We start from the raw sequence: 27,878 nt of genomic DNA, 5'->3' as shown, positions 1-27,878 counted from the left end.
AAAATTACTCGCTGCAAACATCCTGAGGTCCAACCGATCAGAATCCTAAAACACCGACCATGATGGGTCAGATCTTCCCGGGAGATTTTGTTGACATCATCCTGTCCTCTCCTCCCTCCCCACTATGGCAATCTTTGGAACTGCAGCAAAAGATGGCACTAACTCCTTCCATCTTTTTGTTTCTATGTGAAGCACTGGCTTTAATGGAAAATACTAGGGGAGATACTCTTCCTCTGAGCTGTAGCTCAGAGCAGCTGCCAAAGAACAGAGAATCCTGGTAACTTTGGTTAGGATGATCATTGCTGAGAGAAGGGATGGAGGTGGAAACACCAGAGGAGATGGGGGGGGAGAGAAGGGGGAGGAGGGGCCCCCAAAAGCCTGCACCAAGGTAATGCTCCTCCTCCTCCTGTGCCTTTGTTTGTTTCCCATGAGTAGCTCCTCTTTGCTTTCCTTCTTTCAGTTGCATGCTTTTGATTGATGGGCCATGCACCTCTCTCTCCTCTGCAAAAGGTCTCTTGGCCCTTTCCTTAAAATGCTTCTCTTTTCCTGTTCTGAGCCTGCTTGCTCTTATATTTTTCTGTCCTCCAAAAGGAAGTCTTAAAAAATCCTATTTTTCTTCTTTCTGGGTCAGATTTTGTGGGCTGGGGTGGAAAGGGGGAGGGGGAATTCATGATTCACCTGGTGGGATGATATGGTTTTCCTGAGGTTTTAAAAAGCTAAAATTGTGGGGGGGAGGGGACTTCTTTTAAATGTCAGCCTTGTGGTTCTGTTACTATGTGAGAAAAAAAGAAAGAAGAGGGAATGATTGGTTTCCTGGTCAGCTTAGAACCCATGCATGATCAATCATAGAGAGAGCGAGAACCCAAGATCCCATTGATGGTTTTTGAATCCATCGTCTTGGTCTTAGGGTAACACCTATCTTTTATATTATCTTGTAGGTTTTATTTTAATGAAGGCAAGGATAATGTTTTGGTTTGATCAAGCACAGGGAGTTCAAATGATGAATCTTTTTATGTGCTGTCAATCTCATGCTTGTCTTTTGGGTGTTTTACTCTGAAGAAAGCCCTGCTTCTTTGATCAAATCAAAGAGAGCATGTCATTTGATGTGCCGCAGTGCCGGACAGTAACCTATAGCTTTGTGCCTGTAGAGCAGGGAGAGTGCATGATTTTTCTTCAGCTCTGGACGACTGGACCCCTTTTTTTGGGTTTCTGGGGTGTTTAATAACCCAATTCTGTGAGTGCTTTTTTTTTTTTGGCTTTTAAAGAAAAGGATTACTCTTTTGAGTCTTGATTTAAATAGTTGTGATGATGATATGTGTCTGATAAGATTGGTATTCAATTGTTTTCCGTTGACTTTCGTTTGATTAATGATGTGATTCAATCTTGTATGCTTTTAAACTGGAAATGAATCATTTTTTTTTCTTTTGGTAGTAGAGAAGGTCATTAGTTTTGTAGAGTAGGAAGTTGAGGGAAGCATCACTCTAATCTAGTTCTCCATTCTTCTGGTTATGGTCCAGGGCCTGTGGAAGTTGTTGCCTGCGACTTGTCATGTGGCCATGGATGGTCTCTGTGCTGTCATGCACCTGAGGGAGGTTGGTTCTTTGAGCTCTAAATATCTACTTTCTTATTTTCGTCATTTAATGCAGATGGCATTTGGCATTCTTGCAGATGGCTCGGAGTTCCAGTTTCTCATGAAGAAAGAAACTATTTTTTCTTCTGATATCATCTACTGTGCGTTGATCTTTAGTAACTTAGGCATTGATCTTCAGTATCTTTGCAAGCATATTCTCTATACTTTGTAACTGTGAACTGGAATTTTTGCTTTTGTTTATAGGTCATTCACTCTTTCTTACACCCTTCTTCATTTAAGCTGGAAGTTTGAAACAGTTCTTTGTGGCGGTATGCTACTTACCATCACCCTAAGAACATGGCCATGCTTTAAAGAGACTACTGTAAGCGTAGCATATTTTTATGTATTTATCTTCATGTTTCTTTTTTTTTCTTTAAGAAATATTAATATGTGGAGGTTGTGCATCTTTCTAGAATTTAATTGTTCATGTCTAGTCTCTAAATATCTCAGATGTTCTTGTTTCCCTTTCGTTTCTCATATATCTGTCTTTGCCTGTTGAGTATGATTGTTGTTATTGGCTGCTCAAAATATGTGCTTCATTCTTATGATTTCTATTCTTCATGCAAAATGAATGGAGTGTTGTTGACTTGCTGTAATGCCATCATGTGCAGATCTTACATTGTAAAAGATGTGAAAAGTTCTGCACTTGATGCATAAAGCTACTCATTCTTCCCTTAAGTTGGTTCGACGCTTCCTAACTGATTCTTCCCTTAAGTTGATACGACGCTGAAGAGGCAGTCATGCCACTGAATATATTTCCATGGTGGGCTGCATCCTTTTCTACTTGTGGTTGCTGATATGGCCACTAGCCTTTGCTCTCACTAAAAGTGACAAATTTATTTAAGAACAACCGGGGCAGGAATTGCAAGAGGATCAGAATGCTTAGTTAGTTCAACAACAATGAAGTGCATCACTTGCAGAACAAGTGCATGACTGGATGGTGCATATTATTTACCTCAAAGGGTATACATGCAACCTGTGACCTACTATTTTCAAAAATATGTTGCCTAGGAAAGGAAGCATTTTGGTCAAGCGGCTCGTTTGATGTTGTAAGAAAGGTTAGGAATCGTGTGCTATCGATCTAACATTTTGGTGTTTGTGCTAGCAGTGTGGGAATGAGAAGAAGAAAATTATAAAACTTTTTAGTGCCAAAAGTGTGCAATAAAGGAATTCTTACTGTAGAACATTGTGTATGACCTCTTTATTTCAAAAAGCAGGTGACAGATATAAAACAGGCGGGCATCTCTCAGTGGCATAAGATAGGCAGGCTGGTTTGCATAAGAAGAGACACAGAACTGACAGAAATCTCTCTTAACATAACAAGAACACAATGAAAAAAAAATACAAACAATATGCTGGTGTCTGCTGTATACTTGAGCTAGCATCTTCATCTGTGAAAGTCAACTTACAGCTTCAGTTCACTCATTCTTGCCAAATACCGGCTTTAGTACACATTCCCTATATTCATTCGTTATTTTCCTTAGGAATATCTTGAATATCAAACTTTTGTTACCTCAATGATTCCAAATATCAGCCTCTGAAGTGTTGCATTGGATCGATAATTTAGGATTAAGATGTTTGTTTATTTGGGTTAAGATGTTCTCAATTCAATATTTGCTGTTCTAGACAACATTCTCTTGCCCATATATAAGAATAGGGATAACTTGCTCTCCTAAGAATACATGAGGAAGTGGATTAGGGATGTGTTGAAGCAACTTATTTTGTTGCTTATATATAAGAGTTAGCAAATGCTGAGTTTTATGTGATGATCTTTCCTCCAAATTTCTTTGTTTTGCAACCTTACGGTTGGTGTCATCAGCATTTCAAGCTGTCTGTACGACCTGTTCTTAAAATCAGTTCCAGCATTGATTTACTTGAAGCAATCAATCTCAGAGAGATGCTTATTCTTAAAAATAACCATCATCCCTGCAGCTTAGCCTTCCTCATTAACTCAATTGTTATCAGCCAATACTAATATATCTGAAAAATAAGACATCAATGATTGAGATACTGCTGTTGTTTCCTGTTGTTTGATTCACCTAATACCTGGCTAATTTGTCTATGGTACTTTGTTATTGATCCACTATTCTTGATGATGATTTGGAGGCACATCTTTTGCATATTGTGTTTAGCCTTTTCTTTTCCTTTTTTTAGATACTGCAGCATTGATTTCTGTTCTTAATTGCTTTTTGTTCCTCCAGGTGAATATCACATGACAACGGATATGTGGAGCATGATTATAAAAATTTTCCATTTGATTGTTTGTTATTGGTGACTTCATGTGCTTGTGTTTCTCTAGGTGCAGACCTAGCAAGTCCAAGAATTTGTGACTTGGAATGCCTCGAAGACATTGGAAGCATCATGACTACAGCTCATTTTAAATCTTAGCAGCAGAAGCTGTCTGATCTGTAGCTGAATCTCAGAGACTTGCTTGCAGTTGGTCATCATTGAAAGAATAGGCAGCTGGTTATCATTGAAAGAATAGGAGAAAGGAGTACCTTGATCCCCCCTTTTTCTTTCTATATGTTGTTATGATTTTCCATTAGCATGATGTAGTTTGAGTGCCTATGATGACTTAATCATAGAGACTCTGAAACAAGAACAGTTCAGTTGGTTTACAGCAGTGTTCTATTAACAATTCCTCCGAAGCATACTGCCATTTTCCAGCATCCCATTGCAATGGAGAACAATGTTTTTGATGCCTCACAACGAAAGACAGATCATGATCATATGGACAACAATGCAGTTACGTCTAACATGTTTTCAGGCCCATTCACAGAGTCAGGTATGATAAATCATGACAGCAATGAGCAAATGATAGCTGGGAATATTTTGTACCCAACCTTGCCAGAAGAGGTTCCGAACAGTCTCTATATAACAAGTCATGGTTCTATCTCCAATTATGCATCAAGAGGAAATGCTTCCTTTGATGATTCTATTGGGAGAACTGGCCTGCCGGAGCAGCTCATCGGAGTGTCTTTGTCTGCTACTTCACTTGCCTACCTCTTAACTGGCTCCACTAGTTTGCAGGAAGATATTACTGGTTTAGGTATTTCGTCCACTTCAGCCTTGCCACCGGATGAGATCAGAGCTTTATCATCCAGAGACCGTTGCAATACTTTTGGGCCACAGGATGTTGCAAGTTTTTCAGGATCCAAAACCGATGCCGGTCTGAATGGAAAATTTGGTTACAGGTGGAATGCCGATGAAACTCAGGATCTTCAAGTTCCTTCCAGTAGAACAGCAAGTACTGTTCACCCATCTTATCATGTCAGAGGATGCTCAGAGCCTGGGTGGGGTTCCAATGCATCTACCAGAAAATCTGATAATTTACCAAGTTATCTTCTGCCTAACAATGCGCTGTCCCTTAAGCTTGGCTCCTATCAGCCTTCTATGATGAGCATGCTTAATGTCCCAGATCAGCGCTCAGAATTAAGTTGCTCTGAGTTAGATCAGGTTATATCAAAGGATAGTAAAAACCCAGACACTATTGCATTGCAGGATTCCTCCTGTTTTTTCAGTTCTTTGCAAAATCTCAAAGTGGGAATGGCATCGGGACTTGAACAAACCTTTACTAATGGCGGGGAACTATCTCTTTGCTGTTATCCTTCTCCCTTCCATTTTCCTCGCTTTCTTTTAGGATCAAGATATCTCGAGATAGCTCAACAAATTCTTGCTGAAGTTGCAAGCTATGCAAAGCTGGATGACTTGTTTGGTGGTATTGAGGGTGAGGCAAGGATGTCCCTTTCTTCTAGTTGTTCGAGTGAAAGAGGAATTATGAGTGTGGGCTCTGATGAATTCACACTTTGTTCTGGTCTAACCAAATCTCAGAGCCATATGGACCCACAGCAAAGGCTGGAAACTGACACAGAGAAGTCTCAGCTGTTAGTGATGCTTCAAATGGTATGTGAGTCACCATTGCTGGTAATTTTATCTTAGATGGCTAACATATTAATGATTAAGATCTGGTATTGCTTGTCATTTTATATCTTCGTTGGATGTTGTTTGTACTGATAAAATATTCATCTTCTTTCTTTCAATTGATCTGATGCTGGTTTTGATAGAAGTCACCTGCAATCCCCCAACTTGTTTATAATCAATCTCACGCGTTCCATTTTGTCGATCTGTTTAAGGTTTTTTTTTTTGAAACTATGTTGCTTGGGTTTAGGATCTGAATATCTATGTTATGCGAAGAAGCTAGATCTTTCTAGGGCTAATAGAGCAAACAAACAAAACATAAAGAGACAATGGTTTACTTGGTTCAGCCGATGGCCTACGTCCATGGATAGAGACAATTAGTGAAAGCTCACTATGATGGAAAAGTGCAAAGTAGATGGAAAAAAATACCCAATACAAAGCTCACTATGGTTGTACTCTTTTCTTTTCTAAAAATAAAAAGAAAAGAAAAGAAAAGAATACATGAGTAGACACCTCAAAAAATTGGGCCTGTGCAGTGGGTCGAAGCCCCTTTGGGTTGAGAGTGAGAGCTCGAGTGGAGAGGCCTTTCTAGCTGTGTATCCTCTAAATACAAAACAGATCATAACAATGTACAAAGCTTATGCAACTGAATTGAAAAGAACGGTTTTCCTCTCTCGGTGCCTTGTCCTTGTCAAAGGATGTAAAATGGTTTAGACCTTAGTTCACTTCAAAGTGGGATTGGACAGAGTCAGCAATTAAATTTATAGAAGTTGGTCGAATGGAAGTTGGGTACTTCATGTATAAATGTGTGCAAGAACCCTAATGCCATCGTCATGGTGTTAGCAGAAACCAGGTAACTAGTACCAGGGAATCTGTTGCCTGCTTGTCCGATGCTCTTTGATGATCAGATGCAATACAGTTCACCTTGATTTGGGCTTCTCATTCTAAACACAACCTTGACCTGATTGCATAATGTAACCTGGAGATGGTTCTCTGGTTGGATAGTAATGACATTGCTGGTATGCAGTTCATGGCATGCTTCAGTTGTTAATTAGACAATGGATTAACTCAGCTTTGGCAGTGCCTACTTCCAACACAAAGGATAATAAGTGCTCAGAAGAAAATAAGGAGGACAACAAGCTACTGAATTATTTTTTAGGAATATACTTCATTTGCATAGTTTCTACTTCCTATTACTTATGATAGATGTCCTTTATTACCTCATTGATCCTTTTGTTAGTATTAATAATGCAGTCCTCTTCCCTTCTGTAATTCAGATTGACTGTAGATACAATCAGTGCTTTGACCAGATCCAGAACGTGGTGTCTGCATTTAATCGAGCAACCGAGTCTGTAACTCGACTGCATGCACGCTTTGCCCTTCATACAATCTCTGTGATTTATAAAAACCTGAGGGAGAGAATTACCAGCAGGATTCTTTTGACTGGTCAACAACTAAGCAGTGAATGCACCAAAGAACAGGAGAATACCTTTGAACCTTCCTTAATCCAGAAACAATGGGCTTTGCAGCAGATGAGAAAAGATCGACAATCTTGGAGACCTCAAAGGGGCTTGCCTGAAAAATCTGTCTCTGTTTTACGAGCATGGATGTTTCAGAATTTTCTTCATCCGTGAGTTCCCTACTTCTAAGATGCTTGTAAAATAGAATAATTATTCTGACCGTGTCCTCGATAAATGACAATGTATTTTGCTTCTGAATCTTCTTTAAACATCTTTCAGGTACCCAAAGGACAACGAGAAACGTGTGCTCGCATTAAAGAGTGGATTGACAAGGAGCCAGGTAGAAAGATTTCTGAATTTATCATCTGGTCAGAGTCTTTCATCGTGAGGTCCATTCATATATTTGTGTTTCATATTTTGTTTGAATTGCTGCAAATTGCTCGGTCTCCCTCCTTAAAACCATGTCATATTCAAGGACAAGCTCAGTTCATATTAAAGATAAAAATCATGCATTTGTTGTTGGGCAAACAAGAACTGCACTCTAATAGCCCAACCAGTTTAATTAGTTTGGAAGCTAGTATAACCTTTAATCAGTCATTCTCTTTATCACAATCTCAGGTATCCAACTGGTTTATAAATGCACGGGTTCGTCTTTGGAAACCCATGATAGAAGAGATGTATCTGGAATTCAGTAAAAAGAGCCAGAATGAAGGAGCTACGGGGGCTGACTGCTAGACCCATCGAACAGTTGGCAGAGAATCCAAATGAACCTAAATACGTTGGTTTTGTTTATCATGCATCCCGATTCATCGAATCCAAAATGCAAGTTTTCTGGAGTGGTCAGTTGTTCAGTTTCGTATTTCCAGTTGATTGCAGTCTGCACATGAAACGTTTCACAAGAACGTTCATCACATTCAAGTCCAAATTGAAGGTTAATAGTGCAAACGTATTCTTCATGGAACTGAAGGCCTTGTTTTCCATGATGCGTAGTTATGATGCATGAGATGGTATCTATTGCACTTTTAAATTCCTTGTTTTCGATGACGTGTAGTTATGATGCATGCTCAGTAATACCCTTCACTCATAAAACCATAAAGCATGAAATGGGATCTATTGCATCTTCAAATTGTCAGGTTTTGTCAATATTATCGGTACATCAGAGTGAATATAATTGCTAATTTGATTTCTTCTTGGGCAATGCAATAGTTCATAAGGCCAGTGTTCGGGTATCATTGCCGTCTTCCATTTTGGTCGGTCTGCATCAAATATTTGTCGACTTACTAAGTCATCATGGGACATGACAATGTTGCTATTCTTTCACTTCCGTCCTGATAAACTCCACCTCTCTTGCATATTTTGAGTTGCAATGTGATGTTTGTCAGGGTGCAAGAAAGTAAGTTCTTGCATGCACCAAGGCGGAGTTGCTACAAACTCGTTGCACAGAAGCCTGAACATGGTTGGTCTTGTTATCCCATTCTACTCTATTGTCATCAAGCTATTACTGTTTATGTTGCCTAGCCTCTGGTTTTCCCCTTTGGTTTTTTTATATGACAATATGCTGCATTGGCTTGCTGTTTCATTCCATTCATTTTTTTCAACTTCAATTACAAACAGGATCCTGCCATCTTGGAGATGCCACCAATTCTAGGTATAATAAGTATTCTGTCAATTGTAGTGACATGGTTTGAACTTTTATCTAGAAATCTCTAGCAACAAAATCATTTAGAGCTTCGGCATCTGCTCGATTGACCTGGTAGGAGAAATGAGCTGCTGCAGCGCTTTTCAGGAAATATTATCACTCTATCTTCTGTCTCCCAACAATTCTCTTCGTCTCTCCTATATTTTTGTTCGTCTAAAGCAGCTATATACCGCGCATTCGTGCATAAGAACAGTTTCTCTTTATAAGTTTAATTGGGAGATTTAAGTCAGTTTAGTCTTGATTCTGGAGGGTGAGTCTGGGCACAATTTTAAGATTGCTTTATGGTAATTTAGAGGTCACAACGTAGGTTTTGTATATGATAATTTAGAATCTCATAGGTAATTTTTGAGTTTTTTTTAAGTTCTGTAGAAGTATTCAAAATTTTTTGGTGCAATTGTGATTATGGTCATGATTGAATATGGATGTGAAGAGAATTCTTGGACAGAGTATGGATGCCAAAGACATGATGAGCTACAGGGATATTGACCTGATGATGATGAAATGGTTGAGCCTTGTCTCTTTCAGTTTAGGGAGGAAGTTGAGATCATTGAAGGCTTTCTCAGATAACCAGAAAGGTGAGCGGGCACATATTCTTTCCAACTCCTGTGGCCGCCTTAAGATGCATGCATGAATCATTGAATCCTGTCTATATCCCTTTCCGTTTCAACTTATGACCTCAAATATTTTACGTGGATATACCAGAAAAATAAAAATAAATGATTCATTGTACCGCATCATACTGCTGGGTCCGCGTAGCATTTTAGTTCGCACGGCAATCCGCTGCCAATGCAATTTATTAATGAAACAAAGTTCTGGATGGCCAACTAGAGCAAGTTTCATATCTCCCACTTGACTTGTCGTGTTTCATGTCTTCTCTGAGGAAAACCAGTTACGTTTCATATCGAACTCTTTCAAGCGGAGCATATGATTCATGGATAAATCCAACTTTTTTTTTCTTTTTCAAAAACCAAAAAGCAAGTTAAAAGCGCCAGCGTGGCACAACTATATGAAATAAAAAGTTAAAATAGCTGATCTGTGCTCTCCTGCCATTGGAGTTTGTGAATTCTTCTTTATCCTTGGTCCTGCTTTTCCCAAACAAAACACTAACCGAAAGAGCTCATTCTAGTGCCCGAATTTCCATGCACTAGCCCACTTGTAGCCCACGGAAATGCCACTTGTAAACCACAGTAATCTATTCTAAATGAAATGAATTGACCTTGGGCCCCAAGAATTTTTTATGAAGATTGAGACTGGTTGTCATAGTGTCATTGTATTGGAAGACAAACTTAGATTTGCAGCCATCAAATGTTATTGAGATCGTCAGTCACATGGCGTGTAGCGTCTATAGATTTTTGTGTGGGGAGTATTAGCAGATAATATCTGAGCGGAGTTGCTGCATGCACGTCAGCTTGTATACGAAGTGATGTATAAATAGAATGGTGCTATCATATGTCACACATGCAGTTCAGTATTTCCATTCCAATTGTTTCCATCTTTTCACCCAACTACTAGCTTCTGTCTTGTGACTAATTTTTTCAGATGTATAAACTTATTAGGGATTGATAGTGTGTGTGTGTGTGTGTATATATATATATATAGAGAGAGAGAGAGATAAAGGAGAATCTCACACGAAATTATTGATAGCATAAATGGCTGTGTGATGAAGATTATAACGTCTGAAGATGTTAAACATGATAAGAGTGGACTTTGCCACCTGCCATATAAGGTGAAAAAAATTATATTCTATATTGTATGCACCGGCTATGCACTATACCAATCAATGCATCTTTTTTTATGGTGATTAGCATGGTAGTGCACATGGTGTAGAATATAATTTGTTTATATACTTTTAACTTATCAAAAGTTGCGAATCTTTATTCTCTTCTACTATACTTGTGCATATAAAAAGAAAGTTGGTTCGAGCCGTTGCCAAGAAGTTCTCTTTCCAATTAATTGTTTTCATTCAATGAATCAGCATGGGTGTGCGCTTAAGTTTGATGAGGCTTGACCACTAATAATGGCAAATGCTCATCATCAATAAAAACTCTACTTGTCAAATATGGGGTCACTTGGAGAGCATTGTTCATAGTCAAGAAGTCTTTGTGAAAGAATGAAGGAGGTTCCGTACCTAGTTGTTGGGTTGATACCAACTACCGTAGATCATTTGTAAATCGCTTCTCAAAATAAGCCTACTCAAGAGAGGAGGAAGATATATTTTATCAATTGTTTTTTAATCTTATATTACTTGAGACAAATACGCCAAAAGCCAGCAAGCAACCACAACATTTATCGGTGAACAAGAGCACCCTCCGGTCCTCCAAGGCGGCTGACTTTCAAACTGGAAAAAAAAAAAAAAAAAACCGCGCGTGATCTACTGAGTTGATATCTATATATATGGACGCGTGCGCGCATGAACCACACGCGTTCCCCTTGCAGTGTCGTTCTCCTCCTCCTCCACCAGCAATAAGCGGCGGCGGAGAGAGAAAGAGATAAAGAGGAGCGACAAGATGCCCGCGGGGCAGCAGCAGAAGCACCACCAGGTGCCGACGTACCCTCCGCCGGAGTCGGAGGACGAGGAGTCGTGGGTTTGGTCCCAGATCAAGGCGGAGGCCCGGCGCGACGCGGAGTCGGAGCCGGCCCTCGCCAGTTACCTCTACGCCACCATCCTCTCCCACCCGTCCCTGACCCGCTCCCTCTCCTTCCACCTCGCCAACAAGCTCTGCTCCTCTACTCTTCTCTCCACCCTCCTCTACGACATCTTCCTCAGCTCCTTCTCCGCACACCCCCCGGTCTGCGCCGCCGCCGTCGCCGACCTCCTCGCCGCCCGCCACCGCGACCCTGCCTGTGCGTCCTTCTCCCACTGCCTCCTCAACTACAAAGGCTTCCTCGCCGTGCAGGCCCAACGCATCGCCCACCTCCTCTGGTTCCAGCACCGCCGGCCCCTCGCCCTCGCCCTCCAGTCCCGCGTCGCCGACGTCTTCGCCGTCGACATCCACCCCGCCGCCCGCCTTGGCCGCGGCCTCCTCCTCGACCACGCCACCGGCGTCGTCATCGGCGAGACCGCCGTCATCGGCAACAACGTCTCCATCCTCCACCACGTCACCCTCGGCGGCACCGGCAAGGCCGTCGGAGACCGCCACCCCAAGATCGGTGACGGCGTCCTCATCGGCGCCGGCGCCACCATCCTAGGCAACGTCCGCATCGGCGAGGGCGCCAAGATCGGCGCTGGGTCCGTCGTCCTCATCGACGTTCCGCCTCGGACCACCGCCGTCGGCAACCCGGCCAGGCTCGTCGGCGGCAAAGAGAAGCCCGCCAGGCACGAGGACTTCCCGGGGGAGTCCATGGATCATACCTCCTTCATCTCCGAGTGGTCCGACTACATCATCTGATCTGACCTAACTGATAATGTCTGTCCCTGTTTTCATCTTCTCATCTCTTCTATTCTACCTATGAGCTTGCTTGCTTAATTCCTTTCTTTTGTTTTGCTTAAAGATCGCTACCGTATGGTTTGTGTGTTATATATCTATATATATGAGGTCTTCTTAGTGTACTTGTGTTGGAATAAACTAGGATGCAATTTTGGCTCTGAATTGATCATGTTTGGTCTAAATCTTGAACTCTGTGATGGTTTTCGGCGTTGTAAAATAATGCTCTATGTTCTGTCATTCAATAGTCTTCATAGGTGGGTTAATATAACTTTTTCTTTTGAATTTGTAAGTATAAATTGTTGCTTTGCTGTGTTTGAGCTCTGAAGTTTATTTCTTTTATTTGCAGTAATGTGGATTCTGTTGTGTTTGTTCGCACTTTGAAAGGAAAAGTGGCATTTTTCCTCCCTAGACTATTGGAGTTCCCTTGGTTTATTAAAGGATATCACAGGCAGAGTTATTTGGTAGGTTTAGAAATAACATTGCATGGTCTGTGCAGCAGTGCGTGTAGGTTACTTAAATGTTAGGCTTTTGGAAGGACATGAAGGGGGAATGAGCCGGTGCATTTTACAAAGCACTTTCAGAAGGGGGAGGAGAAAGAGGGTAGCATGGATTTTCTTTCACTGGATGGATCTGGTATATGAATTTCTGCTGATATGGCTCATGGTAATCGGTTCTCTGTGGAAACTGCAGTGGATTTTTCATAACGAGATCTTCATTATTATGAGATATATTGGGACCATATTGCTCTTCTGTAGTAGTTCCACCAAATTCTTATACATTTAGCAACCCCTAATACCCTATAGACATCTCTCCACTTAATAAACCCTGTCATAGTTCTAATCGATATGCTTTCTTCTATCTCTAGATATGTTACTCCGTCCAAAATAGCTGAAAGATTATCACTCAAGAAATATCCATCAAACGTCATTCTTAGTTGAATCCCTGCTTTCATTTCATTCCACAGAAAATCATATTTCAGGTGCTCGTTCATAGGAAAGCTAATTTTTGGACCCATATGCTTCTAGATTTTTCCTTCACAATATTAATAAGGTGCATATTGTGCTCCTAGAGTGCATTCATTTTCTTGTTGTACTTATTCAATGATCATGGGTCTATCTGTTTTAGGATATGGTTGGAACGTGTTCCATATTTATCTTCTTGAAAACCGGTGGCATTATAACTCGTCATTTTGAGAGGTTTTTAGGATTTAGTTGTAGGTTCATTAAACTGTTTTCACCACTCTGACCTTTCATGGTGATGCTCATTGTTAGGATTCAATTGTCAACTTGAATTTCTGGGGCATTCTTACACTAAAGCAGCATCTTGAATTTATTAAGATAAAAGTTACTGGAAAAATACAGAATTATAAGTTATAGTGATGACTAAATGGGAGTTGGCCCATGTCTGAGAATGGCTCTTTTAATTCTTTATCTCTCATTTGTTTCTACCAAGGGCTAGAACCTTCAATTAAAATGAAAAGGAGTCCCTAAGGTTTTAGAACAGGGACTGTGGCAGCATGTAGAATGCTGGTGGTAAAGATCTTCCATTTTTCAATATTTTTTCTTTTTTCCCATTTTGCTTTAAAGACACCTTTTCAATCAAGGATTTGGAGATAAAGATGTTGGAATCGCACACCAGCTTTAGGGCAAAAAAATTTATAAGGACTAACATTTTTGAGGTTTGAGTGTGGGTCAAAATAGTTTTGGGCAAGGTACGCCGTCTCGGTACCGGGCTCCATACCGGTGCCATCTTATTACTATGTTGGTACACCTGGTATGGGGCTGGGTTCAGCATACCAAGTTTTAGTACGCCCCTCGTACCATGTATCGGTACCAAACTAGTATGGTACACCTTGTATTGTTTAGTTCAATTTGCCTCGTACTGTTCGGTTCAGTACGGTATGGCATACCATGGTCTTGGATAATAGTATAAGTTTTGGTTGGAAGCTAGTTGTATATTTGCACCATTCAAAATGATCTTCATGCATCCCATTGAATTCAGAAGTAAATGCAATGTGACACATGCAAGATTTCTAGAGATGATATGGAAACTAAAAGGTTCTTGCACACTTGGTTAATGTATTTTAAAGACTTAGGTCCCATTTGGCATTGTTTTTTAAGGGCCAAAAAGCATTTCTTGAAGGCATGGAAGCTTTTTTGGATGATTTTAAGGTGTTTGATAAAAATTTTGAATAAACTTTCTGGCTCCACCAAAAGCTGAAAAGATCTCCTAGAGAAAAGCTCCAATTTGGAGCTTTTGGGTGAAAACCTCTACTTCAAACGTGTTAGGAAGCTTTTTTGGGAGGGCAAAAGCTCATCTAAGAGCCCTGAGTTCGAGTCCTAGCAACAATTTTTTTCAAAAATAATTTAGACTAGTTTTTATTACCATAGTCATTTAAATTATTATCTTTTTATTATCATAATCATGTAATTAAGAATTTTGAGTTTATCTTTATGATGATGAGGAGGATTAACTCCCTCGTGATTGTTGAGAGATTGATGGACTAGAGGAAGAAATGAGTGAAACAAAGTCAAATATTGAATAACCATGAGATAGATGTTTTGTGTGATTGTATTGCGACTCTTCTTATGAGTTGCTGACTTGTTCATTTAGGATATTATGCATGTAAAATGGATATTGAGAAATGTTGGTGAATATTTATGTTGCTCTTAGAATCAAGAGCTACCCAATTTGCTATTATGATATTCTTGTTACATAGTAATCATCCAAATAATTAATCTATTATATTTTTAGATTAATTATAAAATAATTAATAAATTAACAATGCTTTATAATATTGATTTTTGATAGTACAATATTATTACAACTTAACATAACATAATTAACATAATATTATTATATAATATTATTATATTATAATGGTATTACAATATTATAATAAAATAATAACATTAGTATATGTAATATTATAAAAGTTTTTATATTTTATAATATATATATATATATAAAATTTATTATTTATTATATTATTTTGATTAAAGTTTCAAAAATATAATTCATAAATTAAGAGTTTTTGATAATATAAATAGACAATTGAAAGCACTACACGATGCCCTTAATTGTCATTGTTTGATACTAAAAGTACTTCCTCAGTTTGGTTACCAAACATATGTTAAAGTTCCATAGTACTTAGGAGATGTAGTTACCAAATAGCAATCAGCAGACGGCTTTTTATTAAAAGCTCTATTAGAGAAAGCTTTACTACTGAAAGTTCTGCTACCTACATCAATGGCAAATAAGGCCTAAATGGGGTTTCGCTACTACCTTCCTTTTTGACAGAAAATAAATATTAGTATATGATTCTAGAACACTAGGCAGCAAGTTTTGGCATAAATTGACTCAGTAAATCAGTGTTACTGCCATGCGATGGAGCCTTCGAGAGGGTTGAAAATTAGAGTTTATCTTTTATTTTAATAATGTGGTAGGAGGATGATCTTGATGCATTTTCTATTGCATTATTGAAAGGATGCTTCGTCTCCTCATCCTTGTTATTTTGTGGATTAAGATGTTATCAAGCTCTCTCGAGCGTCAGTTTGTTTTATTTGTTTATTACTTAGAGTACATAGTTTTGGTTGGAAGCTGGTTTTGTATTTATACCACTCAAGATGATCTTCATGAATCTCACTGAATTTAGAAGTACATGCAATGTGACGCATGCAAGTTTTCTAAAGATTATGTCGAAACGAAGAGGCTCTTGCATACTCTGTTAATGTACTTTAAAGACTAAATGGGATTTCATTACTACCTTCTATTTAGATAGAAAATAAGTATCAGCCTATGGTTTTAGAGCACTAGGCAACAAGTTTTGGCATAAGTTGACTCAGTAAATAAGCGGTACTACCATATGATGGAGCTCTTAAGAGGGTTGAAACTTAGAGTTATCCTTTATTTTAATAATGGAGTAGGATGATCTTAATGCATTTTCTATTGTATTATTGAAAGGATGCTTCATATCCTCATCCTTGTGATTTTGTTGATGAAGATGCTATCAAGCTTTGTTTAGTCAATGTTTTATTTGTTTATTGGTCCTTGAACACAGTTTTGGTTGGAAGCTGCTTGTGTATTTATACCATCCAGGATGATCTTCATATCTCATTGAATTCAGAAGTACATGCAATGTGACGCATGCAAGATTTCTAAAGATGACATGGAAACTAAGAGGTTCTCGCATACTTGGTTAATGTATTTTGAAGAAGACTAGATGGGGTTTTGTTACTACCTTCTGTTCAGACAGAAAATAAGTATTAGCATATGATTTCAGAGCACTAGGCAGCAAGTTTTGGCATAAGTTGACTCAGTACCATATGGTGGAGCTTTTAAGAGGGTTAAAAATTCGAATCATCTTATATTTTAGTAATGTAGTGGGATGATCTTGATGCATTGCCTATTGCATTATTGAAAGGATGCTTCATCTCCTCATCCTTGTCGTTTTGTGTAGTAAGATGTTATCAAGCTTTCTTTGGAGTTAATTTTTTATTTTTTTATTAGTTAGTGTGATCTTGGTGCACTTTAATTTAGAGAAGGTGCCCAATCATTTCTCTATTTTTCTTGATACTGATAAGGTTATTCATTTGAAAGGAGTGTATCTTTTCATTGATAGTTGAAATATTACTAGCAAAGGATGAAGTACAACTTGCTCTTATTTAAAAACAAATTTTTTTTAAGGCTAGCTTTCTTTCGCACCAAAAGTAGAAAGAGCAATTCTTTTATGTGCCATTGAGAACACTTGTTGATCTGTGTGTTGAAGACTTCTAAACTGAATAAAAACTACATGCCCATTGTACAGTTTTTCCTAGAAGCCTTATTGCTCTCCAAAATGCATAGTAATTGGGCTTTTATGAAGTTACCATCTTTAAATCAAGGATAGGCTCCCCTATTGAGAGGCTTTCTTTGGAGTGGCTCTTGATATATCTCTTTTTTTAAAGGGTCAAGATTTCTTTCAAATTTCATGGGATCAGGTCATTATATAAGATGATCATGGTTGAGTAAGTATATAGGTAGACGTAGGTACTTTTGTGTCTGCTGCTTGGCTATGTTTTTTTTTTGTGTGTGTGTGTGTAAAAAGTTTCCAGTTAGACTGAACAGCATTCCATCTGCAATTTCTGTTAGATTAATCCTTCAGGCCACATTGTTATGATATTTCCTCTATGATTGTTATTTAACATTACACTTGTTTTTTGTCTCATAATCCGTACTACCTCTTAAATATTATGGCAACTTTTGCACTCATCCACTAACATTATTGGTATCATCAAATTTCCACCTCAATATTCATGTCACTTGAGTGCTCCTTGTACATTTATGGACTCTTTTCATTACCTAACATCTAATACTCAAGCATTGCAAACCATATTGCTGTTTCCCCTTGTTTTTCACGCATGTGAAACCATTCATAATACCATTGTGGCATCTATCCACTTCTCAACCCTGCTATTGTTCTAATTGATGTGCATTTGCTTATCTCTACATCTACCAGGACTTCCAACATAGCTAAAATGATCACTTAGGAGACAACTATTAACCATCATTCTAGTCAGATCTCTGCTTTCCTTTTATTCCCAGAAAATGATATTTCAAGTATTCTTTTATACTTAAGCTGATTTTTAGACCCATCTTTTCTTTAGTTTTTATTCACAACCTAATCTGGCACTCAACAACATTCTTGTCTCAAAGAACTTTTTCCTTCTCATTATACTTATTTAATAATTATTGATGCATTGGTTATAGGCTTGAAAACTAGGCCTCATGCTGCATTAATGGGTTGTAAGATCTGGTTATAGGCTCATGGAACTGTTTTCAGCAGTCTCACTTTTAATACTAATGGTCTTTGTTAGGCATTACTTGTCATATTGAATTTCAACACATTCTTACTGTAAAAAAATCTCTTAAATATATTAAAACAATGGAAAAGTGGAGAATTATAAGCATAATCACCCAGAATTATTGTCTATATCTGGGAATGGCTATTATAAATTTGTTTTCCATTCATTTCTATCAAGTGCTAAAACTTCTTTTGACACCATAGAGATACAAAATGAGAAGTCATGGAGATTCTAGAAGGGAAGCATGGAAGCATATAGCATGCTAATGGTGATTTTTTGGGTTGTTGAATGGCATTCTTTTGTTTAAGCTGCAAAGTTTTGTCTTTTCCATGTTGTAGCTTATTAGCAGAGAAGTCTTCCCTTTCTTCTGTTTTTACTATCTTTTCTTTTCCGTTCCCCCTTTTGCATCAAAGATATTTTTTCCAATTATTAGGACCTGCAGTTGAAGTATGTATATATGTGTCTTTTTTTTTCGGGGGTGGTGGGGGGATGGTTCTGCTAATGGAGATGAAGATGTTGAAACCAGGCTCTGGTTTTTAGGAAAATGGGAAGCTTGTTTTGATAATGGCTGATATCTTTTGGTTTGAGTGTGGCTTAAAATAGCTCTGGGTGATAGCACATTGGTTGGAGGCAAGATTCATTGAATGAGGACGTATATCTGTACCATGCAACTTGGTCTTCATAGATCATGGATCCCGAAGTATGTCTGATGTCACTAAAGAAATATTTCTGAAGATGACATGGAATCTAAGAGATTCTGGTCTAGTTGTTTATTTATTCTAATACTACCTTCTCTTTAGATAGCAAATAAGCATTAGAACATGGTTTTAAGGCACTAGGTAGCATATTTTGGCATAAGCTGACCTTGTTATTCAGGATTACTTCCCTGTGATGGAACCTTTAAGAGGGTTGAATAGTAGAGTGGCCTTTTATTTTATATAATGCAATGGAATGATCTTGATGCACTTTGTGTTGCATTATTGAAAGGATATTTGGTTTTTTATCATGCCTGTGATTTTGTCTATTGAAATGTCATCAGGTTTTCTTTATAGAACTGGTTTTTATTTTCCTTAGCAGGCATGATCTTGGTGCACTTTTATTAGAAAAGATGCCTAGTCATCTGTCCCTTTCTTGATGCCTATGATGTAGTTAATTTGAAAGGAGCATATATTTTTATTGGTAATTGGAAAGAAAAAAAAAAACTTGAGGTACAGCTTGCTCTCGTTTGAATGGAAAATTTCAAGGCTAACTTTCTTTTGAACCAAGGATATGAATAATAGTTCTTTTACGGGTTACTGAAAGCACACATCAATATATGTGTTAGAGACTTTTGAACTGATTAGAAACTACATTTATTTCAGCTTTCACAAGGTGAACTTATCCCCAAGCCAAGTCAGTTTGACATGCCATCAGTCCAGGGATCAGAAAGTTTATACCCCTGCCATCTCTTTCTCCTTCATATTTTTGGACTCTGCTGTTTCCAGTCAGAGAGAAGAATCATCGACCATGTTCCCAGCTTTCAGAATGAAATTCAAGTGCTCTCTAGTGCTCTCAAAGGCCATTGACTATTTAAGGCAAGAATCCATCAATTTGGCCTGCATGCTAATTGCATCTTTACACTTGCAAATTTATCCTATTCAGTCAGATGCCTCAACTTCAACCGGAAAATGGTTGCAGCTTTTGAAGAACTTGGCACTTAAATGTCCACCTTCTGGTGGATGTTAGAATCTTGGAAATGAACTGCAACAGCACCTAGGACCTTTGTACTCAAGCAAATAATTCTACTTTGTAATTTGGAAATTTTTGTTTTCCTTTGTATTTGCCGTAGCTTTCTACTGTTTGCGTTCTTATGTCTGCTGAAGTGTTAGCCCTTGGAAGCCCCTGATCTGAGCCTAGTCTAAATTGCTCGGAACCTCTATTATTTGCAGGATATCTTGTGTGTAAGTCCTTTGCAATGCTTCAGGATTTCATACTTTATCAGCTTTCATGCTGTTGATGTGCTCCAGTTGATTCTCTTTCAATCTCAATGCACATCCAGAGACAGATTATGAAATATTCAAATCACAGATAAATAAGAAAACTCGTGATCCCAAAACAGAAACAAAAAAGAAAAGAAAAGAGATCATGGTGTATTTATTCTCAGTACTTACATAATAAATCACAGTAACATGTGCCTCAAGCATGTCTAAAACTTATGACCTGGTGTTGATTATCAATAAGAGTTATTTGAGCATCATATTGAAGACAAAATATTGCTAAAGCTTAAATGCTTGAACGCTAGGAGGGGCATAAACCTATGGTAACAGCTTTCAAGAGACTTTACCGACCGTTGGAACCTTCAAGTTTCTCTCATATTTCAAATTGGTAGTTCAATCTCAAAGGCAATTTCGCACCACATCCTCTCTCATTTAGCACAAACGGCAAAAGGCCAAGTGCAATCAAAATTTTAAGTTGGCCTACCCAATAGCCTAATGTGTAACAAATATAACTAATATGATAATAATTAGCATACTTATATAGTTATTTATAGAATCTTGCATGGCAAAAATGCACAACGCATGTTCACGTCCTATTGCATTTCAATTCACTTTAAACTTTATTCATTTGGAATTGTATAAAATAATCCTAACATGACAGTAATTTTTTCATTACTACAGACTCTCAGCTTCGAAATATACCTGGAGCTGATGAATACCTTATTACAGACCCAAACCCAAATCAAACCCCAAAAGGAAAAATCCGAACCCAATGTTATCGTTGGGTTTGGGTGCGAAAAATTGATGGGCGCTTTCTACCCGATTCCGCTCCAGGCATAGCAGATTAGCCAGCTATTCACGCTTTCTACTCGCCGGTGGCCTTTCTTGCGTCTCATATCCCCCGCGAGATGGGCGCACGACCGATAAGCGGCGGCGCCGCTGGCCTGATCGCCGCCGCATGCTCGACGAGGCCATGGCGATCGGACGTCGCGCCGCTGCTGGCGTCGGTGCGCCCCACCGGTGTCGTAGAGAAGGCTCTGATGGTTTCGGATGCCGTCTCCGCCGCTCGTTCGGACGGGGAGAGGGATGCCGGCGGCGAGCTCGTTTGCTTCATCGGAACCCACGCTTCCGCCACTCGAACGGATTTCTTTTCCTCCTCCTCCATCCATCCAAAACCCGGGCATCTCTGACTCCCAGGAATTTCTCCAACCTCTTTCTTTTTGATAATTTAAATGTTTAGCAATATTGTTCCCTCTTCTGCTCTATTTTTTTATTTATCTGTCTAATTTCTTACTTAATCTATTTGGTCTTATCTTGGACAAAGGAGAAAAAAAATAGATCACGATGTAATTAGACTCATTCTCTATGCTATCATAGTATCGTCGGTAAAGATCTTGTGATGTTTAACTCAAAGTCTGAAGGGATAGTTCCCATCATTCTTTTGGAATGGACTATTGAATCAGTTCACAAAGAGAATCATATCTATTCTGCTATCAGATATTCAAGTAAAGAAGAGGTGAAAGATAGGAAGAAAATCTTGTTGTCTGTATCCAAGGATAATGAATCCTAAACTCATTATTTAATCTACTATCAGTACATGGGAGCCGTCATTTTAGGATGTAAACCATAAATAGAAGCTCTCTCTATTTTTGGTGGTTGATTCAAACTCCTCATGTCATGTAACAACCCAGAACCTCACCCTAAAAGGAAAGCTAAAAGGTATTACTTGGGTTTGTTAGCCCTATATAAGTATCAAAGATCTTTCCAGTGCACAACCTATGTGGGACTAAACACATACTTATACGGGCTCTCGCATATTTCCCGTGTTTGAGTCTTGGTATCCTTGCTAACGTAAGGTTTTAGATGCAATCAAATCTAACCACAAACACCACAATCGATTCATGGTTAGCCTTCAAAAGACCTGTGTTACAGTATCCTCTAGTCTTCAAGGGACATGGGTTGGGTCTGCTCTGATGCCATTTTTAAATTTGTATGTGTCATCTTTGCATAGGGGGCGTGCTAATCTTCTCCGTATCATTCCAATTTGTTATTAAATTTGTTTGGATTTGGACTCTTAGCGCAGCAAGGATGCCAGAGTTTAAATAAGAGGAGTATGTGAGAGCTCGTACATGCATGTATCTAATCCTACAAAGGTTGTGCGTTGGAAAAATCTTAGGTACTTATATGGGACTAAGAAACCCAAATAATATCTTTCGACCAGCCTTTTTGAATGAGATCTTATGTTGTGACATATTATGTAGTTTTCTTAAAGTAAACTAGATAATGCTTATAGTGATATGGGATATATTAGATTCAGAGAACGTAAAGCATAGAAACCTTATTATGTTCTCTAGAATCTCATGGAGTTAATGGTTTTTGAAGAACTAATGTAACATGGGTGGAAATTGTGAAAAAAAGATACAAAAAACTTTCAATAAAATCGAGGTAATTCTGAACATGAATGCTTGGTAAATGAGGATCTATGAAGCTAACCCTGAATAGTTGGGACAAGCCTTGCTATAATAGTTATGGTTATGAATTTATCCTTTTCCCTTGACCACCCAGCTTGGCTCCTCTTGAAAAACTCTGAATCACATAGCATGAATCCTTGTACGGAGGCTATTTCAAGTTGGAATGGTCAAAGAACATCGATCAAGTATGAAGCGGTACCATAGTCCAAGTAATATAACAGGTTATATGGGACAATATAAACTGTATTTTAGTTTCTAGTCCATGATTTGCATGTGTGAATATCTTGACACAACATGGCTGCTGTGGTAAAATGCCATTCTTTCTGCTTTAACATCATGTTTGGTTGATGAGTGCATGTTTAAAAGCTATGGAATTCTTAGTTAGTTGATGGAGGCTAGTTTTGTCATTCATTGTATGTTATTGGGAATACTTTGCAGAGAAAACATGAGCATTCTAATGATTCTAATCCTCGGCATTTTAGCACACGTCTGGATTAGTGATGTTGGTGGTTTAGGTCATCAATTTTACATCAAGTTTGGTAAGCTAGAACCAAAAAATTCTAAAATATTAATGAGGTTCGATTTGGTTGAATCAGATTTGATAGGATCCAATTTTGCGAACTTCATGCCCAGGTTCTGTGGGATCTGGTGCAAATTAGTGCATGCTCCTGACATTTAGATATAGATGGAGAATAAATGTGAGCGATGAATGGGAGGTTGAGGGAGCTGCCTGCAAGATTGCAGATGGAGGGCAACACCAATGATGCTTATCATCAGTATTAACGAGGGCAAGAGATGGAGCTGAAAGAATACAGATCGGAAACATTATAGTTGGTTGCAGAGAGCCCAATCTCAATAGTTGTTAGCATATTTATATTTTTGTTAGCCATAGTATTCGACCTTACTTGAGGGTAATTGACATTCCAAAGATGCTTATAACACCTTTCTAGGTTATCTATCTTAGCTAAACTATGAGCCTCGTAGGTTGAAAATAGTACCTACCAATATCATACCCCATGCTACCCAAACAGCCTGTAAATAGTGTAGTACATTTTCATAGCACATATTTTTTTTGCTTTAATCCTTTGGTTTGGAAGTACATTGTCATGATGTATTTTTGAAGAAAAGCAAAGTGAACAAATGCTATAGTTGCAGAGATCCATTGCTCAACCTACCACCCCATCTCTTTGGTTCTACAAGCTTTCTACTTTAGATAACACTACAGTAATTTGAAAATCCAATCAAGTTGCATTTTGGAGACCTTGACATAAACCCTTGAGAACTGGCTGGATATCACAGAAGCAGGAAATTGGGTTAGTACCGCTTGCTTCATTTGTTGATATGGTACAACCTACAAATGTTGGTAGCGTTCTCTCTTAAATTGGTAAACTAAAAACCAAAGTCCATAATCTTTGCTATTTCTTTTTCCTTTTATTTTTTTGTTGTTTTCCTAGTGCCCGAGATGAGACAAATGAATCTTGACATGTTATTGAAATTTTGATGGAAACATGGTTCAATCAAACGAAGGGCTCAAGATTCCTATGAATGAGGAGCTGTGAGTTAGAAATTTCAAATTTAAGTTTTGGAAATTTCTTTTGACTGGAATCCATTTTGGCCTTGTAACCAAAGCTCGTGTTGGTCATGATATTTGGGGCAGTTTATCGGTTGTTTTCGATAAGTTGTCTCTTAGTAATTTAATCATTGAGATGAGCGCCAAAAAATAAAAAATATGTTTTGACTATATATTTGTTTATTCTGTCTTTGAAGTCAGGAACTAATGGCTTCCTATTTATCAAGATTTTGGGGCCCATCATAAAGGTTGCACCTGCTTAACATTAATCTTGCATTTATTTTTTAAAGCATTGACAGATTTTCTTCTCCTTGATGTGCAGGGTTGGGAGCTGACTGTTAAGAACAAGATTATTTGTTATTCATACCTAAAGATGCTAGTTTAATCAAAGTGATTGTCCATGAAGCTGAAGCTGACTGTAATATGAAATCTTATTGAATCTGAAGAGGGGTCTGTCGTACTTGAGGAGAAGTTTATTTAAACTCTTGCTTGTCATATAGAGTCAAGAACAAGTAATTGCTAGTGAAGGCTTGCTTCGTCGTGCCTTGCTCTTAATTTCTTGCTAGCACAACTATAGACCTGTCTCCACATTACTTTTTAGTGGATATATTTCATTGTTAATGCACCTGATTGCTGGTTGTTACAAGCATGGCAGCTATGTGAGACCTGCACCTGAGAACTTGTACACATTTGCATGAATCACCTCAAAATGAAATGTATTAGAGCAATTGAGGACAGATGCACTTGAGGTTTGGTGCTCATGGGAATACCAGTTTAGTTCTCCCTGCCAGAATTGCATAAATTTACAATGTAAAAGAAAATTCTGCGTACTATGGGGCAAATCAAAACACTTCTACCATTACTTCATAGGCAGCTGAAGAGGACTTGTCCATCGCCACTATCCTGAACAAAAAGACTATGATGTCAATGTATTAGTCAAAATATTCTAAATTCTTTCTTCAGTTTTAAATATTACAACTGATTGCTTGAAATGATGATAGTTGTTAGTTTTTGCTGATATTTTGACGCCTTGATTTGGGTTATGTCTGGTTTCTCGAAAAAGGTTTCGCAAAACTAAAAAATTTGAAAAAAAATTGAATTTTTAAGATGTTTGGATGGTGAAAAAGTATAAAACAATACAAAAATAGATTTAACGGTTTTTTTTTTGAAAAATATTACTCCTTTTCTTTTTCATAATTTTCCGTACAACCAACATACTCTTAATACCTCGTTCATTTTTCATATTGTTGTGCACGTGTAATATTGGTTAAGAAGGGAAAAAAGGGAAAAAAATGGACATGGAAGAAAAATAAAAACAAGATGATCCGAATTCATATTCCTCCTCTACAAAAAAAAAAAAGGTACGTTTTTCCAAAAGTTGTGGTAGACCTTGAGCGCATGACATTAGATAGACTCGGTGCACAGCTTGCCGATTACCGACATGCGTCCAACTCCAGGATCAAATGCCGCCAGAGCGCATAACAGCAATCAATATCAGGGAGATTACCATAGGGCTAAGAAGTGGACGGCTATGATCTGATAACCAGCTGTGGCTTCATACCCCTCAAGTATCTCAGAAACCCCTACCCAAAACCCAAACCCCTCCTCCATCCCCTTCAATCCGAATACGCCCGACGGCCCGAGAAAGATCCAGACCCTAGGGTGTCTCTGAAACTCGCTAGGGTTCTTCCCTCTTCTCCCATGGCCTCCTTCGTCGCCATCCATCGTGCCGGTAACTCCATGCTCGCCGTCACCCTCTCCAAGGTCCGCCTCCCCCTCCTCTCCTATCCTGTCCTCCTCAAAACCTTAAAGCTCTCTCCTTTCCCCTCGCGAGCCCTCGCTGCCCGATGCCTGTCCACCTCATCAGCTGCCCCTAACTTCCAGCGGCCGCCGCCTTCCGACCCCCGTGCCTTCCCCCACGACCGCAGCCCTAAACCTGGCCATTGGCCCCCTCAGAACCACGAGCGGCCCCCATTCAACCACCGTCTCCCCGTCGATAATCGCCCTCCCATGGACTACGGCCGCCCCCCCGTCAACGGCCCGCCGCCTCCGGCTGCTCCCGCCGCCGCCCCTCCTCCAGGTCCGATCGATCTCATGGCCCTCTGTAGAGAGGGGAAGGTCAAGGAGGCCGTCGAGTTCTTGAGCCAGGGCGTCCGCCCCGACCCCCCGACCTTCTTCGCCCTTGTCGCCTCCTGCTCCGACCCAAAGCTTCTTGAAGAACTGAAGAAGATCCACGAGTTCTTCATCCGATCCCCCTTCCGTGCTGACCTTCAGATCAATAACAAGCTGCTGGAGATGTACGCAAAGTGCGGGAGCATGAACGATGCCCGTCGAGTGTTCGACGGAATGCCTGACCGGAATATGGACTCGTGGCATCTAATGATTGATGGTTATGCATCAAATGCGCAGGGTGATGATGGATTGCAGATGTTCGAACAGATGAGGAGAGTGGGGGTGCGCCCTGATAGCCGGACCTTTCTTGTGGTCTTGGCTGCTTGTGCTAGTGCTGAAGCAGTTGAGGAGGGATTCATACATTTCGATTCCATGCATAAAGAGTATGGGATTGCCCCTGGAATTGAGCACTACATTGGGATAATTGAAGTGCTTGGGAAGTCAGGACACCTCAATGAGGCAGTAGAATTCATTGATAAGTTGCCTTTTGATCCACCAGCAGCCATTTGGGAGGCACTGAAGAATTTAGCCCGAACACAGGGGGATGTTGATCTTGAGGACCAGGTTGAGGAGCTTTTGATTTCTATAGATCCATCCAAGGTGAACCCTGAAAAGATCCCCACACCGCCAGCTAAGAGAAGGCCTGGTATCAACATGCTCGATGGAAGGAACAAGTTGGGGGAGTACCGTTTGCCTCCGAAGATTGAGAAGAAGCCAGTGAAGGAGCAAGTCTATGTGCCAGACACGAGATATGTGCTTCATGATATCGATCAGGAGGCCAAGGAACAGGCTTTGCTTTACCACAGCGAGAGGTTGGCAATTGCTTATGGGCTAATCAGCACACCTGCAAGGACACCACTTAGGATCATTAAGAACCTTAGAATATGCGGTGACTGCCACAATGCGATTAAGATCATGTCAAAGATTGTTGGGAGGGAACTTATTGTTAGGGACAACAAGCGGTTCCATCACTTCAAGGATGGAAAGTGCTCCTGTGGAGATTACTGGTGAAGTTGCTACCTCCTTGAAGAGTATGGGAATGAACCTTCCTTCCTTGGATTTGCCAACTTAATGCTTAAATAGATGCCATGTTTCTTGCAGTGCTAAGGGTAACCATTTGATCATCATTAGAAGATGAATTTGCGGTTATTGTTCGCTGCATTTGGTTGTAGATCGCTTGTACTGAAATTCTATTTTCGTACTGATAGGTTTAAAGGTACTTGCTTATTGAATTGAATGTGAAAACAATAACTATTTAATATTGTCTTGCCCTTGTATAATATAATAGTCGTATTTCCTATCTGATGAAACCATGCTAGATAAGGGCTCTTGGATATTTTCTTTACTACAGCTATCAATTGTTCTTTGTTGGATTAAGCATATTCTCCTTATAATTCGTTCCAAAGGTATTAGAAAAATGGTAGCCCCTCAATGTGGATTGTTTTTTATTCCATTTTATTTCCTTCTTTTCATTTTGAAGCTTTTCATGGATTCCCTTCTTAAATTGAACTCTTTTATCAGTATTGTATTTGTCATTTGTTACCTTCCCTATAACTTTTTCTGGCATTCAGAATATAGTATCAGATAGTTATGAGTTGGGAAAATTGGAGTTCTAGCAGGTATGACCTAAGAAGAGTAAGAGAATTATGTTTGGTGGATAGGTAGGTGGTTATGGTATGTAAGTAGATTTTGCTGTTTCATTTGCCTCTAG

At 39.2% G+C, this 27,878-nt stretch overlaps 3 protein-coding genes and 1 non-coding gene across 6 annotated transcripts; 3 read left to right on the top strand and 1 right to left on the bottom strand.

Annotated features, from left to right (window-relative positions):
- The first annotated feature begins 739 nt into the window (after window positions 1-739).
- On the top strand, window positions 740-8,194 carry LOC103721825 (BEL1-like homeodomain protein 3). 3 transcript variants are annotated; one of them, XM_039125429.1, is made up of 8 exons: window positions 740-908; window positions 1,518-1,592; window positions 1,669-1,731; window positions 1,835-1,952; window positions 3,936-5,533; window positions 6,826-7,178; window positions 7,288-7,348; window positions 7,627-8,194. In XM_039125429.1, exons 5-8 carry the CDS (start codon window positions 4,310-4,312, stop codon window positions 7,741-7,743), a joined length of 1,755 nt encoding a protein of 584 aa, XP_038981357.1. In that variant the 5' UTR covers window positions 740-908; window positions 1,518-1,592; window positions 1,669-1,731; window positions 1,835-1,952; window positions 3,936-4,309; the 3' UTR covers window positions 7,744-8,194. The 3 variants fall into 3 exon arrangements, with proteins under 3 accessions (XP_038981357.1, XP_038981356.1, XP_017701834.2); XM_039125428.1 differs by having other exon boundaries at window positions 3,930-5,533; XM_017846345.3 differs by having other exon boundaries at window positions 3,832-5,533.
- A 2,923-nt stretch (window positions 8,195-11,117) lies between these two features.
- Window positions 11,118-12,386, top strand: LOC103721817 (probable serine acetyltransferase 1). Its single transcript, XM_039125427.1, has one exon. The coding sequence runs from the start codon at window positions 11,215-11,217 to the stop codon at window positions 12,094-12,096; it is 882 nt and encodes a 293-aa protein (XP_038981355.1). The 5' UTR covers window positions 11,118-11,214; the 3' UTR covers window positions 12,097-12,386.
- Window positions 12,387-21,919: 9,533 nt separating this feature from the next.
- LOC120110701 lies at window positions 21,920-22,023 on the bottom strand. Its single transcript, XR_005511842.1, has one exon. It is a non-coding gene; the product is annotated as a U6 spliceosomal RNA (small nuclear RNA).
- A 3,549-nt stretch (window positions 22,024-25,572) lies between these two features.
- On the top strand, window positions 25,573-27,512 carry LOC103721816 (pentatricopeptide repeat-containing protein At2g15690, mitochondrial). Its single transcript, XM_008812162.4, has one exon. It carries the CDS (start codon window positions 25,697-25,699, stop codon window positions 27,176-27,178), a length of 1,482 nt encoding a protein of 493 aa, XP_008810384.2. The 5' UTR covers window positions 25,573-25,696; the 3' UTR covers window positions 27,179-27,512.
- The last annotated feature ends 366 nt before the right edge of the window (window positions 27,513-27,878 follow it).

The sequence above is a fragment of the Phoenix dactylifera genome, chromosome 4 (assembly GCF_009389715.1).
Source record: "Phoenix dactylifera cultivar Barhee BC4 chromosome 4, palm_55x_up_171113_PBpolish2nd_filt_p, whole genome shotgun sequence".
Lineage (NCBI taxonomy): Eukaryota > Viridiplantae > Streptophyta > Magnoliopsida > Arecales > Arecaceae > Phoenix > Phoenix dactylifera.
The sequence above is the reverse complement of the archived record's forward strand: the minus strand, read 5'-3'. Positions and strand labels throughout refer to the sequence as shown.

Excerpts from the sequence above, each read along its gene's own strand:
- LOC103721825 (XM_039125429.1), top strand. The coding sequence starts at position 4,310 with ATGGAGAACAATGTTTTTGATGCCTCACAACGAAAGACAGATCATGAT. Across the intron at positions 7,179-7,287 it reads TTTCAGAATTTTCTTCATCC|GTACCCAAAGGACAACGAGA; the intron begins GTGAGTTCCCTA and ends AACATCTTTCAG. Across the intron at positions 7,349-7,626 it reads GTGGATTGACAAGGAGCCAG|GTATCCAACTGGTTTATAAA; the intron begins GTAGAAAGATTT and ends TCACAATCTCAG.
- LOC103721817 (XM_039125427.1), top strand. The coding sequence starts at position 11,215 with ATGCCCGCGGGGCAGCAGCAGAAGCACCACCAGGTGCCGACGTACCCT.
- LOC103721816 (XM_008812162.4), top strand. The coding sequence starts at position 25,697 with ATGGCCTCCTTCGTCGCCATCCATCGTGCCGGTAACTCCATGCTCGCC.